The sequence below is a fragment of the Neospora caninum genome, chromosome XII (assembly GCF_000208865.1).
Source record: "Neospora caninum Liverpool complete genome, chromosome XII".
NCBI lineage: Eukaryota > Apicomplexa > Conoidasida > Eucoccidiorida > Sarcocystidae > Neospora > Neospora caninum.
The window spans coordinates 54,260-66,532 of NC_018398.1; the positions used below are offsets into that span (position 1 = coordinate 54,260).

Genomic DNA, 12,273 nt, shown 5'->3' on the forward strand with positions numbered 1-12,273 from the left:
TTCCGCAGGCGTCTCCAGGCAACGGGGGAAATCGAGGGGGTTTCTCGTTCGGACTCTGCGTCGCCCTCGAGAAAAGAGCAAAGAAAACGCTCTCTCAAAGAGGCCTGTAAGGACAGCTCGTGCACACGTTGCGGGGCGGTTGTGACGCCGCACAGGGTTGCCAGGAGGCTGCGCCGCGTTCGTCTCCCCCCGGAATCTCGGCCCCACTTGACAAGCCACCACGGGACGTCTGCTGAAGGAAAGGGATTTCGTTGGTCTTCCATCCAGGACCGCTCTCGGCCTGCCGCCTTTCCGTTCCAGGCTTGAGAGTCTCTCCAATGTCGCTCTTTGCGCGGCGGAACGTGAAGAAGAGCAGCAGCCGCAAGGCCACGCTGGAGGAGGAGGAGGCCGGAGGAGCGAAGGGAACGCGGTCGGACGCCGCAGACCGGTCTTCCGGAGTCGCCCCACCCCGGACTTCGTTTCCTTCCTCGTCTGTCTCCACGGCGTCTGCGACTGGGTCTCTGCGAAAAGACGCCTCGCCTCCCTCAGCTGCCGCTCGCGCGACGGCCTCTCAGATCCGCGAGCAAGCGGCTGTCGCGGCGGCGCGTTCGCATGCGTCTTCTGCCGTGGCGGCTCGGGCCTCGTCGGGTTTCGCGTGTCCCGACGCTTCGCCGGGACTTCAGTCTGGAGTGTACGCGGACTTGTTCGACGCGCACCACGATGACGAGGGAACAGGCTCGGTCCGTCCTCAGAGCGGCCGAGCGACCTCGGCGGGAGTGGGTACGCCGCGCCAGGTGTTTGGCGGCAGCTCCTGCGTGGCGGTAAGCCGCGTCGACGACGCTTCGCGGCGTCCAGTGGGTGCGTCGACTCGGGGGGGGTTAAGTTTCTCGGGACTCGACGAGGAAGAAGACGAGGGCGCGTTCTTCAAGGTGAAGAAGAGCAAGGCGAGCAAGCGACTCCAGAGAGAGAAGGAACGCGAGGCGCGCACAGACAACCTGGACCGATTTGAGCGCGGAGAGGGGGTCGCCCACAGCGCAGACCAGGCGCGGAACGCGCCGGCGTCGAGTGGCGAGGCGAAGAGCAAGGTTGTTCTCCAGGCGACCGGTTTGCGGCTTCTCGTGCACCAGACGCACCTTCAGAGAGAGTTCGCAGGCACGGACCCAGGCGACAGGCCGTCTCCAAGTGAACGGCCGACGGACAAAGACGGCCAAGAGAGGGTCGCGGCTCGATCGGTCTCCGCCAAGCGACCGGGAGCGTCTCCCCAAAGCAGCGCCGGGGGACAGCCGGATCGGGCCCAGGGGGACTGTCGGAAGAAAGACGCGTCTCCGCTTCCTCCCGGCAGTTCTGGACCCGAGAGGATTCTCTCCCTGGCCGAACTGGAGGAGGCGGAGGCGCGCCACGGCGCGGGCCGCCGCGCACGGGGTGGTTTGTCAGGCGCGCGTGGCGCCGGGCGAGGCGACTGTGCGGACGAGGACGACGTCGCGTCCATCGCGCGCCTCGCGCGGGCGCAGAGACAGAGAGCCCGCATGATCGAGAAGGGCGAGCTGATCCCTGCGGACTCGGCCGCCGCGCTCACCGGCGAGTGGGGTACAGCCGTCCGCCTGAAGAGACGCCAGCAGCAGCAACTCGAACCGCTGCGTTCGTGGCGCGACGGGGGAGACGAGGCGCCAGACGAAGACGAGGAGGAGCGGAGGCAGAGCGAGGACGAGGACGACGAGGAAGATCCTGCGGCGCGACTGAAGGAGCAACTGCAGCGGCTGAAGGTGGCGGAGGCGGAGGGCGGTGAGGCGCAGAACGAGGAGGAAGAGGCGTGGGAAGCGTGGGAGAGAGAGAAGATTCTCAAGGGCGCGGGAAGGAAACACCTGCTGCGCCAACAGCAGCTCATGGAGCGCCGGCAGCAAGAGCAGCAGGTGTACCTACAGCAGCAACTCCTGCAGGGGGGTTGGGCGCCCACGGAGGCGCTGGAGCAGCAGCTGTTCCTGCTGCAACAACATCAGCATCAGCAGCGCCTCCTCAAACAGCTGTCCAATCCCCACGAGCCGGACGCGCCTCGCGAGGCAGACGTGTCGGGCGTCGTGTCTCCGCCGCCGGCGACCGCGTTGGGCTCCGACAGTCCCGGCGGGGCCGATGGGGCCGGGGCGAGCCTGATTGAGGCGCCGACGAGTGCGGCGTGGCTGACAGAAGTGTGGGGCGCCGAGGGCGCAGACGCGCAGGCGCGCGCCGCGCTGGAATGGCTGAAAGAGGAGAGTCAGCAACTGCGTCAGTTGGAAGAGGCCGAGGAAGCGCAGAAGGAAGAGCGGCGCCGACAGCGCGCCGGAGCGGCCGACGAGCTCCGGGTGCTCGAGGTTCGGCAGCTGGCCGTCGGGAAGCGTCTCGACGACTTGCAAGACTTTCTGATTTTCGTCGAAGACCTGGCAGGCTTCATCCTCGCCAAGGAAGGCGCCGTGCAGCAGGCGCAAGAGACGATTGAGGAGATGGAGAGAGAAGTCGCGGACAGGAAGGTCGAGCGCCGCGTGCTCGAGTTCGAGGACTTGCGCCGCGCGTTCCGGAGGGCGCGGAGAGGCGGGTCCGCGGACTCGGAGAGTTCCAGCGAGAGCGACTCCGAAGACGTCGACGAGTTCGGGCGGAGCCGGAAGTACACGCAGAAGCTGCAGCGCAGCGACCGGACGAAGGCGCGCCGTGCGCGGCGCCTCGCGCGGCGGCAGGCGCGGGCGGCCGCAGCCGTCCAGGACGGATCGGCTGCGAGTCCCGATTTCGCCGGCGCGGTGCGTCGGATCCGCGAGGCAGCCGCGCGTTCGTCCGGAGACGCGAATCCAGACCGAGGGACTGCGGCTGTGGGGCCGATCGGGAGCGAGAGCCTCTGGCGGGTCCTTGGGGAGACGCTCGCGGAGGGGTGGGAGACGAGTGAAGACGACGAAGAGGATGTGCACCGGCTGAAGAAGGACCGGAGCAAGTTCAGCGCCGCAGCCCGCGAGGTCATGGAGGATGTCGCAGACGCGTTCGTCTCGGTCGCGTCGATTCTGGAGGAGGCCGAGAAAATGAAAAAGTGGTGTCGCGCCGAGTTCGCGCGACTCCGGATCCTCGAGCAAGTCCCAGACATGATCAAGACGCAGGTCCGGTGGCAGCTGCTGTGGTGGAGCCCGATGGCGATCGCGGCTTCCGCGGGCGAAGCCAAGGGCGGAGACAAGGCGCCGTCCTGGGTCTGCGAGGCCTCCCTCGAGAACTTTGACTGGTTTCTAGAACTCGGACTGTTCATCGACAAGATGGACGAACTGAACGCGGCGCAAGACGCGCCGGCCAAGGAGGTGAGCCTCGAAGCGCGCCGGGGACAGAACTGGACAACTTAGAGACACTGGAGAGAGAGCGAGAGGGCTGGTATACCCCGCGCTCGAGTGCGCATTTGTGTGTGTGTGGCGTGCACACTTGCGACTCTCGGGCTTCTCTCCGGGTGACGCCTTCTCGGGGCTCTGTCTTTTTGGAGCAAACGCGAGGGGGTGTGCGACGGACGAGGAACGCGAGGGGCCTTGACACAGCGGCTGGGACAGGAAACAGAGATGTCGGCGCGACAGAAAGGCGCGACAGAAAGGCGCGACAGAAAGGCGCGCGCCTGTGCACCTGTGGAAGAGCCGTTGGCCGTGTCGCGCATCTGTCGATGATGTCGGTTGCAGAGCAAGACGGCAAAGGGGAGCAAAGACGGGAGCGAGAACCCTGCAGATACGTCTGATCCGAGCGCCGTGATGTCCGAGGTCGTGAAGCTGTGCGTCGTGCCGCGAGTTGCAGCGGCGCTCAAGTGTACAGACATCACGTCCTTCACCTCGGTTAACCGGGCTGCGCAACTTCTCGGAGAGCTGTTACTCTTCAGAGATGAGAACTCGCTGCCGCACCTCACGGTACTCACGCAAAGCACTTGTTCTAGTCTTACCTGCTTTCGGCGTAGTCTCCAATTGTTTTGCGCTCGCGATGCACTTGAGACGCCAGCCACCGTTTCCTCTTTCTGTGGGGAACGGCCACTCCAGTGTTGCAGTCTCTTCTCGTTTGTCTGGGGCTTGCGTGAGTTCCAACTCTGACGAGAAAACCCACGAGACCGCGCAGAAAACACACTGCAGCGACCGCTTCCCGAGAACCAGACTGTTTCGATCTTCTCTCCTGACTGCATGCTCGCACCTACGCGTCCCTTTCGAGAGGATAGGCTGTCGGCTTCTCGGTCTCTCGCTCGTGTCTCTTCTCTTCGCTAGGCACACGCGCCGTCTCGCACGTGGTCTTGTGTTGAAAAACTGCTTCGGGAGGTCATCGCCACGTCCGCACTCCTTGCAAATGCGTATCCTTCTTTTGGGATGTCGTGGTCTAAGTGCCTATCCTTTTTGGGATGTGTCCTCGTAAATTCGTCTCTTCGTTTGCGGTGGATTCACCCTCGAAGGCACGCACGAACGGTGGGTGCGAGATTCTGGATCTCCGTCGCGAGGAGAGTCTCCTCTTTAGGCCTTTCCCCGATTGGCGCATTCTCTCTTGTGCGCGTGTGCCGATGCCGACACAGAAAGTGCTCCAGGACTTCGTGGCCTTTGTCATGGTGCAACTCTCGGCTCTTTTGCCAGTCGAATTCGTCAAGCAGGTTGTCGCGGATCCCGGCGTTTCGCTCTCTGATCAAGGCCCCGGAACCGCGAGCAAAAGCGGCGGCGAAGTGACTACCCAGGAAGAGGCAATGGCCGCCAAGGAGGTCGTTGAGCTGTTCCTCCACCGCGCACTCAAAGTCGCAGGGTGCTGTACGTGCCTGGTAGACATTCTCAGCGACTCTCTTCTCCTCCACATTTGCATGCAGGTAATCCACCGAGCCTTCGCGTTGCTGCGATCTCGCGTGCGCGGCCCCGCCTCGCCGCCGCGTCTCCTGGAGAGGGTATCCTGCCGTAGCCGGTCGGATGAGTTGGTCCTCTCGGAGTCTGTGCGCAGCTGAATGGGGATTTGTGGAGACCGGTTCCTTTCCATTTCTTCAGGAGATCTTCGTGGATCGCATCAAACCACTGCTTCCGATTCTGCCGTCCTCGCAGCAGCTGGTGCTGCTCGGCGCCTTCATTCACCTTCTCCCCCTTCGCTGGGTGATTCAAGAAACCGCTGGGGAGAACGGCGCGACTTCAGGGCGCATGCAACAGCTTCTGGGCGCCGTCGTCGAGCTCGGCGAAGCGGTCGTGGACGAGGCAGAACGCGCTGAAGTGTTGCTGCTGCTCAAGAAACTTTCCCCGCAAGAGGTCAGACGCCTCACCTCTAGGAAGCCGCGCGAATGCGCACTCCCAGATCCTGTTTTTTCGCGGGTGCGCAGCTCGCCTGACACTGTAGAGATCACACACGGCGCGCCGGGTCCCACCTTTGTGGTGCACAGAATAGGCAGCCACCTCGTGCGTTTCTTTTAAAGCAAGCGTGCCGCCTCAGAACGGGAGAGAGCGCAAAGCGCGGGCAGTGACAGGAATGGATACAGATATGCCCCAGTGTGTCACCAGGCGCAAACCTGGTAACCGATCTTTGGGACCAGACGGTCGGTGTGTTCCAAGGTTCCTGGCTTCTGTGGAGGTTCTATGGAGATGTATCTTCTGTGCACAAACGTAGGTGTTGAGAAGGGTAACTGGGAAAAGTGTCGCGAGAACGACTGCTTGTGAGGTCAAAAAAACAAGCATAATAACCTCATCCACACGCTCGTGACTCTGCGTGTTCGCGTGTGTCGAGAACTGAGATTCGCTTGGCACGGGACGCTCCGTTTCACGCCGTTTCGGGGTTCACTGTGGTGCGTTGTACCTCGCAGGAAGCGGAGAAGATCCAGCGCGTGTTCGAACAGCGTCGTGGCCAGAGAAACCCTCAGCAGTGATCTACGAGTCAGCGTGCTTTCATTTTGACGCGAAGTTTGCGACTTCGTCTGTCGTCCGTCTTACAGTTCCAAAGTGGTAGCTTGTTGGACGTTTTCGAAACCCCGGAAGGTGTCCACGCTTCATGACCTCACACCTGCTCTGTAGGCATGTGGTTAATGCAGCCCGACCGGTCCAGTCCGTTTGTTTCTACGTTTCCACTGCTGAGGCGATTTCTTTCGTCTCCGTCTCCTGAAACGCATTCGCTCCTATCTGGTAGACTCGGGGAGCATCACGAACACAGTTCTTTGCCTGTGTGGACAGGTCTGCGATTCGAGTGGAGTTTTTTGAGCGAGAGAAGCTTCGGACACACAATAACCCGGTTCGTGCGTCAGTGGAGAGATTCTCACCTCGGCACCGACTCAGCGTTTTCTCATAGAGTGCGCCACACACCGAGGCCGTTTCGCTCGCCAGTTTGAGCGGCAGCATTTTGCGTTGCAGTCACTCGTTTCCTAGAAGGCATTCGAGTCTTTCCGCCTCTGAAAAACGATGGGGCTTTATCGACTGCGGGGGTGTTGCCTCGCGCACAGGGACACATGCGCCGCGATTGCCCTGGCGATCGGCAGGAGACGAGGCAGAACCTCGAGTTCCGCGTGTGTCAGTTGCTTCCGACACGTAAGAAAAAACCCTCCTCTCCTGTCGGGAACTTCTTTCCGACTCGTTTCAGAGCAGAGCCGACCGCAGCCAAGCAGGCTGATCCCGCCCTCCCCCCCCCCCCTCCCCCCCCCCTTTCGGATGTCGATAGGAGATCGATTTCTGCGGACGGAAGGTTCGGGCTCGGCATGTCCCACGGATTTTCCGGTCTCCAAAAAAACTGCAGGTTGGCACAGGCGAGACAAGAAAGACGCTCCACACGTGAAAGGGGAGCGTGCTCTGGGTTCTATCTTTGCCGTGTAATCGTGTCGGCCACGCCCCGTGAGAACGACAAATGGTTGTTCCTTCAGGATGGCGAACTCGCAGATTCCCCACTCTCTGGGGTCTAGACACTGCACTGACGGCGTGTTCGGAGGAGCGACACCGTATTCTACGTTTTCTTCCGCTGAAAAGCTGTCCAGAGAGCAATCGGTGGTGGCTGTGGCGAGGCTGAAAACGGGAATTGGCACTGAAGACGCAGACTTCGTGGAATCGTCGTGGCGAACCGACAGAGAGCTCCGCGCTTAGTTCCATGTGGAGAGCTCATCCGCCTCCGTACCTTCCCAGACAAATCCTTCCGGCTAAACATGGTTTAGACTCATCGTTGTTCACAGCCTTCGTCGAGCCGACTTGCTCAGCGTGACTCCGTTTTCAGTCGCACGAGTAGAGCCCACTTCTCGATTAAGTCCTAGGCCTTTGCGTTTTTCGACACGATTTATAACAGGCGGCTGGTCTCGCGTGAGCAAAAGGACGGTCCAAAGTGCCCAACAGCCGAGACGTTGCTGAGAGTCCGGGAAACGAACTGGCGGCTCTTGCAGCCAGCATCCGCGGTTCCACACGTCAGATGTTTGGCCCGGATTCTCCACTAGCTGCTCTAACCTCTATGACCACACAAATACAGATGCTTGTGTTCCCATCGCTCCACATGTACACCTGCGAAAAACGTGAATATATCCATGCGCAAGTCCGCTCGTGGCGAATGCCGAGACTCGGCTCGACCTCTGCGGCCTTGTGACAGGCTTTCGCGTGTCCCTGTCAGAGATGAGAACGCGTTTTGTTCCGGCCGTGTGGATGCATCGGAAATCCTCTGGAGAGTGTGCTCGATTTCTCGCATTTGATTCATGGCATGCACGCAGCATGCGCGCGCGCGCGCATCTCGACGAGTCGTAGCGACGTAGATGCGCACACCGGAAGAAATTCGGCGGCTGTTTTCGACAAAGAGCCTGCAGAAAGTCTCTTACGCCTCTGCGTGCTGGTCACGCATCCCGTTTCGTCTGTGAAAACGGCTCTTCAACGTGTTTTCGCTGGAGAAAAGCGCGGGCTCCCCCCCCCCTTTGGGAACTCCCTCGCTGGCGTCGAGTGTCTGGACAGCTCAAGACAAACTCGGCGACGCGTCTCGACGGGCTCTCGGCCTTTGGGATTTTCGTGGCTACGATTTCCTCTCGCCTTTGCTTTCGTCCCCTTGTCACACACTACCGAATTCCATTTGTCTTGCAAACGTCGAAGCGTCTCTCCCGCTTCTGTCGATCCGCTTCCGCGGGTATCTCGCCGCGGGCTGCACGCGTCGGCCTTCGCGCGGCGCGCTCAGGAACTTCTCCTCGTGAAATGACGCCTCTTCGTCCGGGGGCTCCTAGAGCGAGCTCCGTCCTCGAACGCCAAAAGTGAAGATGGACTCTGTCCGGCCTCCGAACTCTGCCGCGTGTCGCCTTCGGGCCGCCAGGCTCCGCGCGACGTTCCTCGCCTGGTGCGTGCACTGTGTCCTGTTTTACCAGTCTTCTCTCTCCTCCTGTGTCTCCGTCCACCGTGCGTCTTCTCGCTCTCCAGTTCCCCCGTCCCCTCTCGGTCACTCTTGGTTCACTTTTGCTTCTGTCAAGAACCCGCTTTTCGAACGCTCCTGGCGACCGGTTCCGCGAGCGGCCGCCATCCACTCGTCACTGGGCTTCGTCTCCCTTCCCTCTCTCGCCCCTCCTCGCTTCTGTTTTCATGCGCGGCCTTCTTCCCGACTCCGCTCTCGGTCCACTCTCTGCGCGCAGACCGGGCGTGCCTGCAAACCGTCCGAGGCGGAGATTTCTGCAGTTCGAGCGCGCCTGGCCGCGCAGCAGCCAAGGAAGGCCCCGCGACGGCGCAGCGAGGAGGAGGAACGCGAAGAGCGACGCGCGCATGCAAACCGGGGAAAAACTCCCTGGGGCCGTTCACGCTTTCTCCAGGCTCGCCGCCCTGGCGTCTCCCTTCGCATGCAAAGAGGACACTCCGGCGAAGAAGACCGAGGAGACAGAGTCGAGCGAAGAGTTGGAATCCAGAGAGTTGGAGTCGATGGAGGAGCGAAAAGAGAGAGAAGCCAGGGGCCCGTGTGGGGGGTGAGAGACCTGCGCAGAGACAAAGCCGAGAGGGAGAAGTGGCGGAAAGTAAGAGCAGACGAGGAGGAAGAGTTGATCCGCATGTGCCAAGAAAATAGGAACGCGTTAGAGCAAAACGACGGGGCGAACGCAGATGAGGAGGCGAGTCGCCAGGTCGTCCGCGAGAAGCTGGCGCGGCACGTGGCTCTCATGGAGAAACAGTTGATCACGTGGAAAAAAGAAGAGCTGCGCGGTCAAGAGGAGTCCTTTCAGGAGTACTTGTCGACTCTCGAGCAGATGAAACACCAAGAAGAAGAGTGTGTTCGCCGATTTTTCGAGGAGACGCGCGTCAACCGCGAGGAAGAAGACTCCCCGCCACGTTCCGCATCCCCAGGCACGTCTCCTCCCCTACCCACTCTTCCATCCTCGTCTTCCTCTTCTTCTCCCTCTTCTTCTTCTCCCCCTTCTTCTTCTTCCTCTTCTTCTCCCCCTTCTTATTCTTCCTCTTCTTTTTCTTCTTCTCCTTCTTCTCCTTCTTCTTCTCCTTCTTCCTCTTCTCCCCCTTCTTCTTCTTCTCCCTCTTCTTCTTCTCCTCCTTCTTCTTCTCCCCCTTCTTCTTCTTCTCCCTCTTCTTCTTCTCCTCGTTCTTCTCCTCCTTCTTCCTCTTCTCCCCCTTCTTCTTCCTCTTCTTCTCTGTTATCTCACTTGGTGTCTCCAGATGCTGGCGTCGCTGGGGACACAGCGGCCTCGGGCGACACCGAGGCGGGACGCCCTCTGGGCCCGCTCGTTCCTGTAAAGGGGATCGGAGCGGTCGCCGTGTTTCCCTTGCCAGAGGAGACGCGCGATGTGGCCGGCGCAGGCGAGGCAGGGGAGCGGCGGCCGTCGCTCCCGCCCTGGCGCCTTCGCATCCGCGCCGAGAGGATGAAGCGAACGCCGCCGACGCTTCGCCCGCCATCCTATGCGGCGGTCGCCGAGCAGAAGGAAGAAGAGAAGCGCGTCCTGCGCGAGAAGAAGCTCTGGAAAAAACTGCGGAGAGAAACGGCGCGGGACGCGGCAACGCGAGGCGGAGAGCCAGGCTCGGCGACCTCAGACTCGCGCGAGGAAGGGGCTCTCGCGCACAGTCCAAAAGGAGCGACGGTGGAGATCGGGGCAGCGTGGATGCACGAAAAAGAGCGAGAAAGACCAGGCGGAGGAGCGGGAACCGACGAGGAAGCACGACGATCTCTGCCGGCGGCCTCTCCCACGGCGAGTCTCCCCTCGGGAGAGTTCAAGTCAGCGTTTCCTGTCATTCTTTCGTTTGCTTCGCCGGTTCCCTGATGTGCACTAGTGGTCGACTCTCTCACCTTTCTAGCTGTGGAAACGCGGCCTTCTGTCGAGCAACCGAAGCATCCTGCGTCGACGCTGACCGTTGTAAAGATTCCCAAGGAGTGATGTATGCGTGGTCCGTGTGTAGGCGTGCCTTGTGCACACGGCGGGGCTCGGCCGCTACTCGGCCTCTCTCTGCCTTGCGCTTGTTGGGTGTTGGTACCTCTCTTGGAATAATCGTTTTCCTAGCCCTCTCTCCACCTTTCAGTGTCCGACGCGTGTGTATCTCTGGACCTGTCGACGCCGCGTGAGACGCGTCGCTTCCCGAGCCATCGCGCTCACGGCCGTCTACACAGGCACAGCTCCGCGGTCCCCTCGCTTTCTCTTCCCCTTGGCTTCGGAGGATGTCAACCGCTTTCCGCGACGCCCGAGTCGCACCACTGAGTCGCGAAGATACACTGCCTCGTGTCCTCTCGCCTTCCTGCCCCCACAGAGCTTTCCTTCTGACTCTTGTCTTTTTTCACAGGCCGAAGCAGTCTCTCGGCCAGAACTTCCTGGCTGACCCGAATATAAGCCGACTGATTGCGGCGACCCTCGAGGACGCGTCGCCTCAAGGCGTGGGCGTCGTCGAAGTCGGCCCGGGGACAGGCGCGATCACCAGATTCCTTCTGCCAAAGTTTCCCCGGATGGCAGGTGAGTCACGGCCGCAGCTGCGGATCACGAGACACGCATGTGCATGCAAAGATGTTTGCGTTCCCTTCTAGCGTTGTTTCACGCCACGCCGACCTCGGGACGAGAGGTCAGGAGGACCAGCTGCGATGTCGCCTGAGTGCCGGTCGTTCCCGCACCTATGAAGCGTGCGCAGATGCCTTCTCTCGATCCGCATGCATTTTCCCCGGAAGCTTCGAGACCCATCCGACGGGTGTCCAAGTGGACCTACACGCTTTCGTGTGCATATTTCTTTGTTTCTACACATATATACCCCTATATGTAAGTAGTCATATATATGAACAATGAGCTAAATATTTGTGGATATGCAGTCAAATGTGTAGGAACGTGGGTAGGTCAGAGAGCACCATAGCAAAAGGTCTCTGTGCGCGTGGAGGCAAAGAGCGAGCTCCGAAGGCTCGCGAAGGGGATCTGTGGCAACTGCAGAGGCGTCGCTCTCTGTCGATGTACACCCCTGCCTTGACTGTCTGCAGGTGCACATACACACATGCACATACACGCGTGCACATACACACATGCATATACACACATGCATATACACTCATGCATATACACTCATGCATATACACTCATGCATATACACTCATGCATATACACTCATGCACATACACGCGTGCATATACACTCATGCATATACACTCATGCATATACACTCATGCATATACACTCATGCATATACACTCATGCACATACACGCGTGCATATACACTCATGCATATACACTCATGCATATACACTCATGCATATACACTCATGCATATACACTCATGCATATACACTCATGCATATACACTCATGCATATACACTCATGCATATACACACATGCACATACACGCGTGCACATACACACATGCATATACACACATGCATATACACTCATGCATATACACTGATGCATATACACTCATGCATATACACTCATGCATATACACTCATGCACATACACGCGTGCATATACACTCATGCATATACACTCATGCATATACACTCATGCATATACACTCATGCATATACACTCATGCATATACACTCATGCACATACACGCGTGCATATACACTCATGCATATACACTCATGCATATACACTCATGCATATACACTCATGCATATACACTCATGCATATACACTCATGCATATACACTCATGCATATACACTCATGCATATACACTCATGCATATACACACATGCACATACACGCGTGCACATACACACATGCATATACACACATGCATATACACTCATGCATATACACTCATGCATATACACTCATGCATATACACTCATGCATATACACTCATGCACATACACGCGTGCATATACACTCATGCATATACACTCATGCATATACACTCATGCATATACACTCATGCATATACACTCATGCATATACACTCATGCAG

At 59.2% G+C, this 12,273-nt stretch overlaps 2 protein-coding genes across 2 annotated transcripts; both read left to right on the forward strand.

The window, feature by feature from the left end:
* Positions 1 to 317: 317 nt before the first annotated feature.
* NCLIV_060350 (conserved hypothetical protein) lies at positions 318 to 5,830 on the forward strand (the record flags this gene model as incomplete). Its single annotated transcript, XM_003885589.1, has 5 exons — positions 318 to 3,284; positions 3,648 to 3,869; positions 4,514 to 4,795; positions 4,968 to 5,219; positions 5,768 to 5,830. The coding sequence occupies 5 exons, from the start codon at positions 318 to 320 to the stop codon at positions 5,828 to 5,830; spliced, it is 3,786 nt and encodes a 1,261-aa protein (XP_003885638.1).
* Positions 5,831 to 8,167: 2,337 nt separating this feature from the next.
* NCLIV_060360 (hypothetical protein) lies at positions 8,168 to 10,905 on the forward strand (the record flags this gene model as incomplete). Its single annotated transcript, XM_003885590.1, has 2 exons — positions 8,168 to 10,107; positions 10,668 to 10,905. The coding sequence occupies 2 exons, from the start codon at positions 8,168 to 8,170 to the stop codon at positions 10,903 to 10,905; spliced, it is 2,178 nt and encodes a 725-aa protein (XP_003885639.1).
* Between the last annotated feature and the right edge of the window lie 1,368 nt (positions 10,906 to 12,273).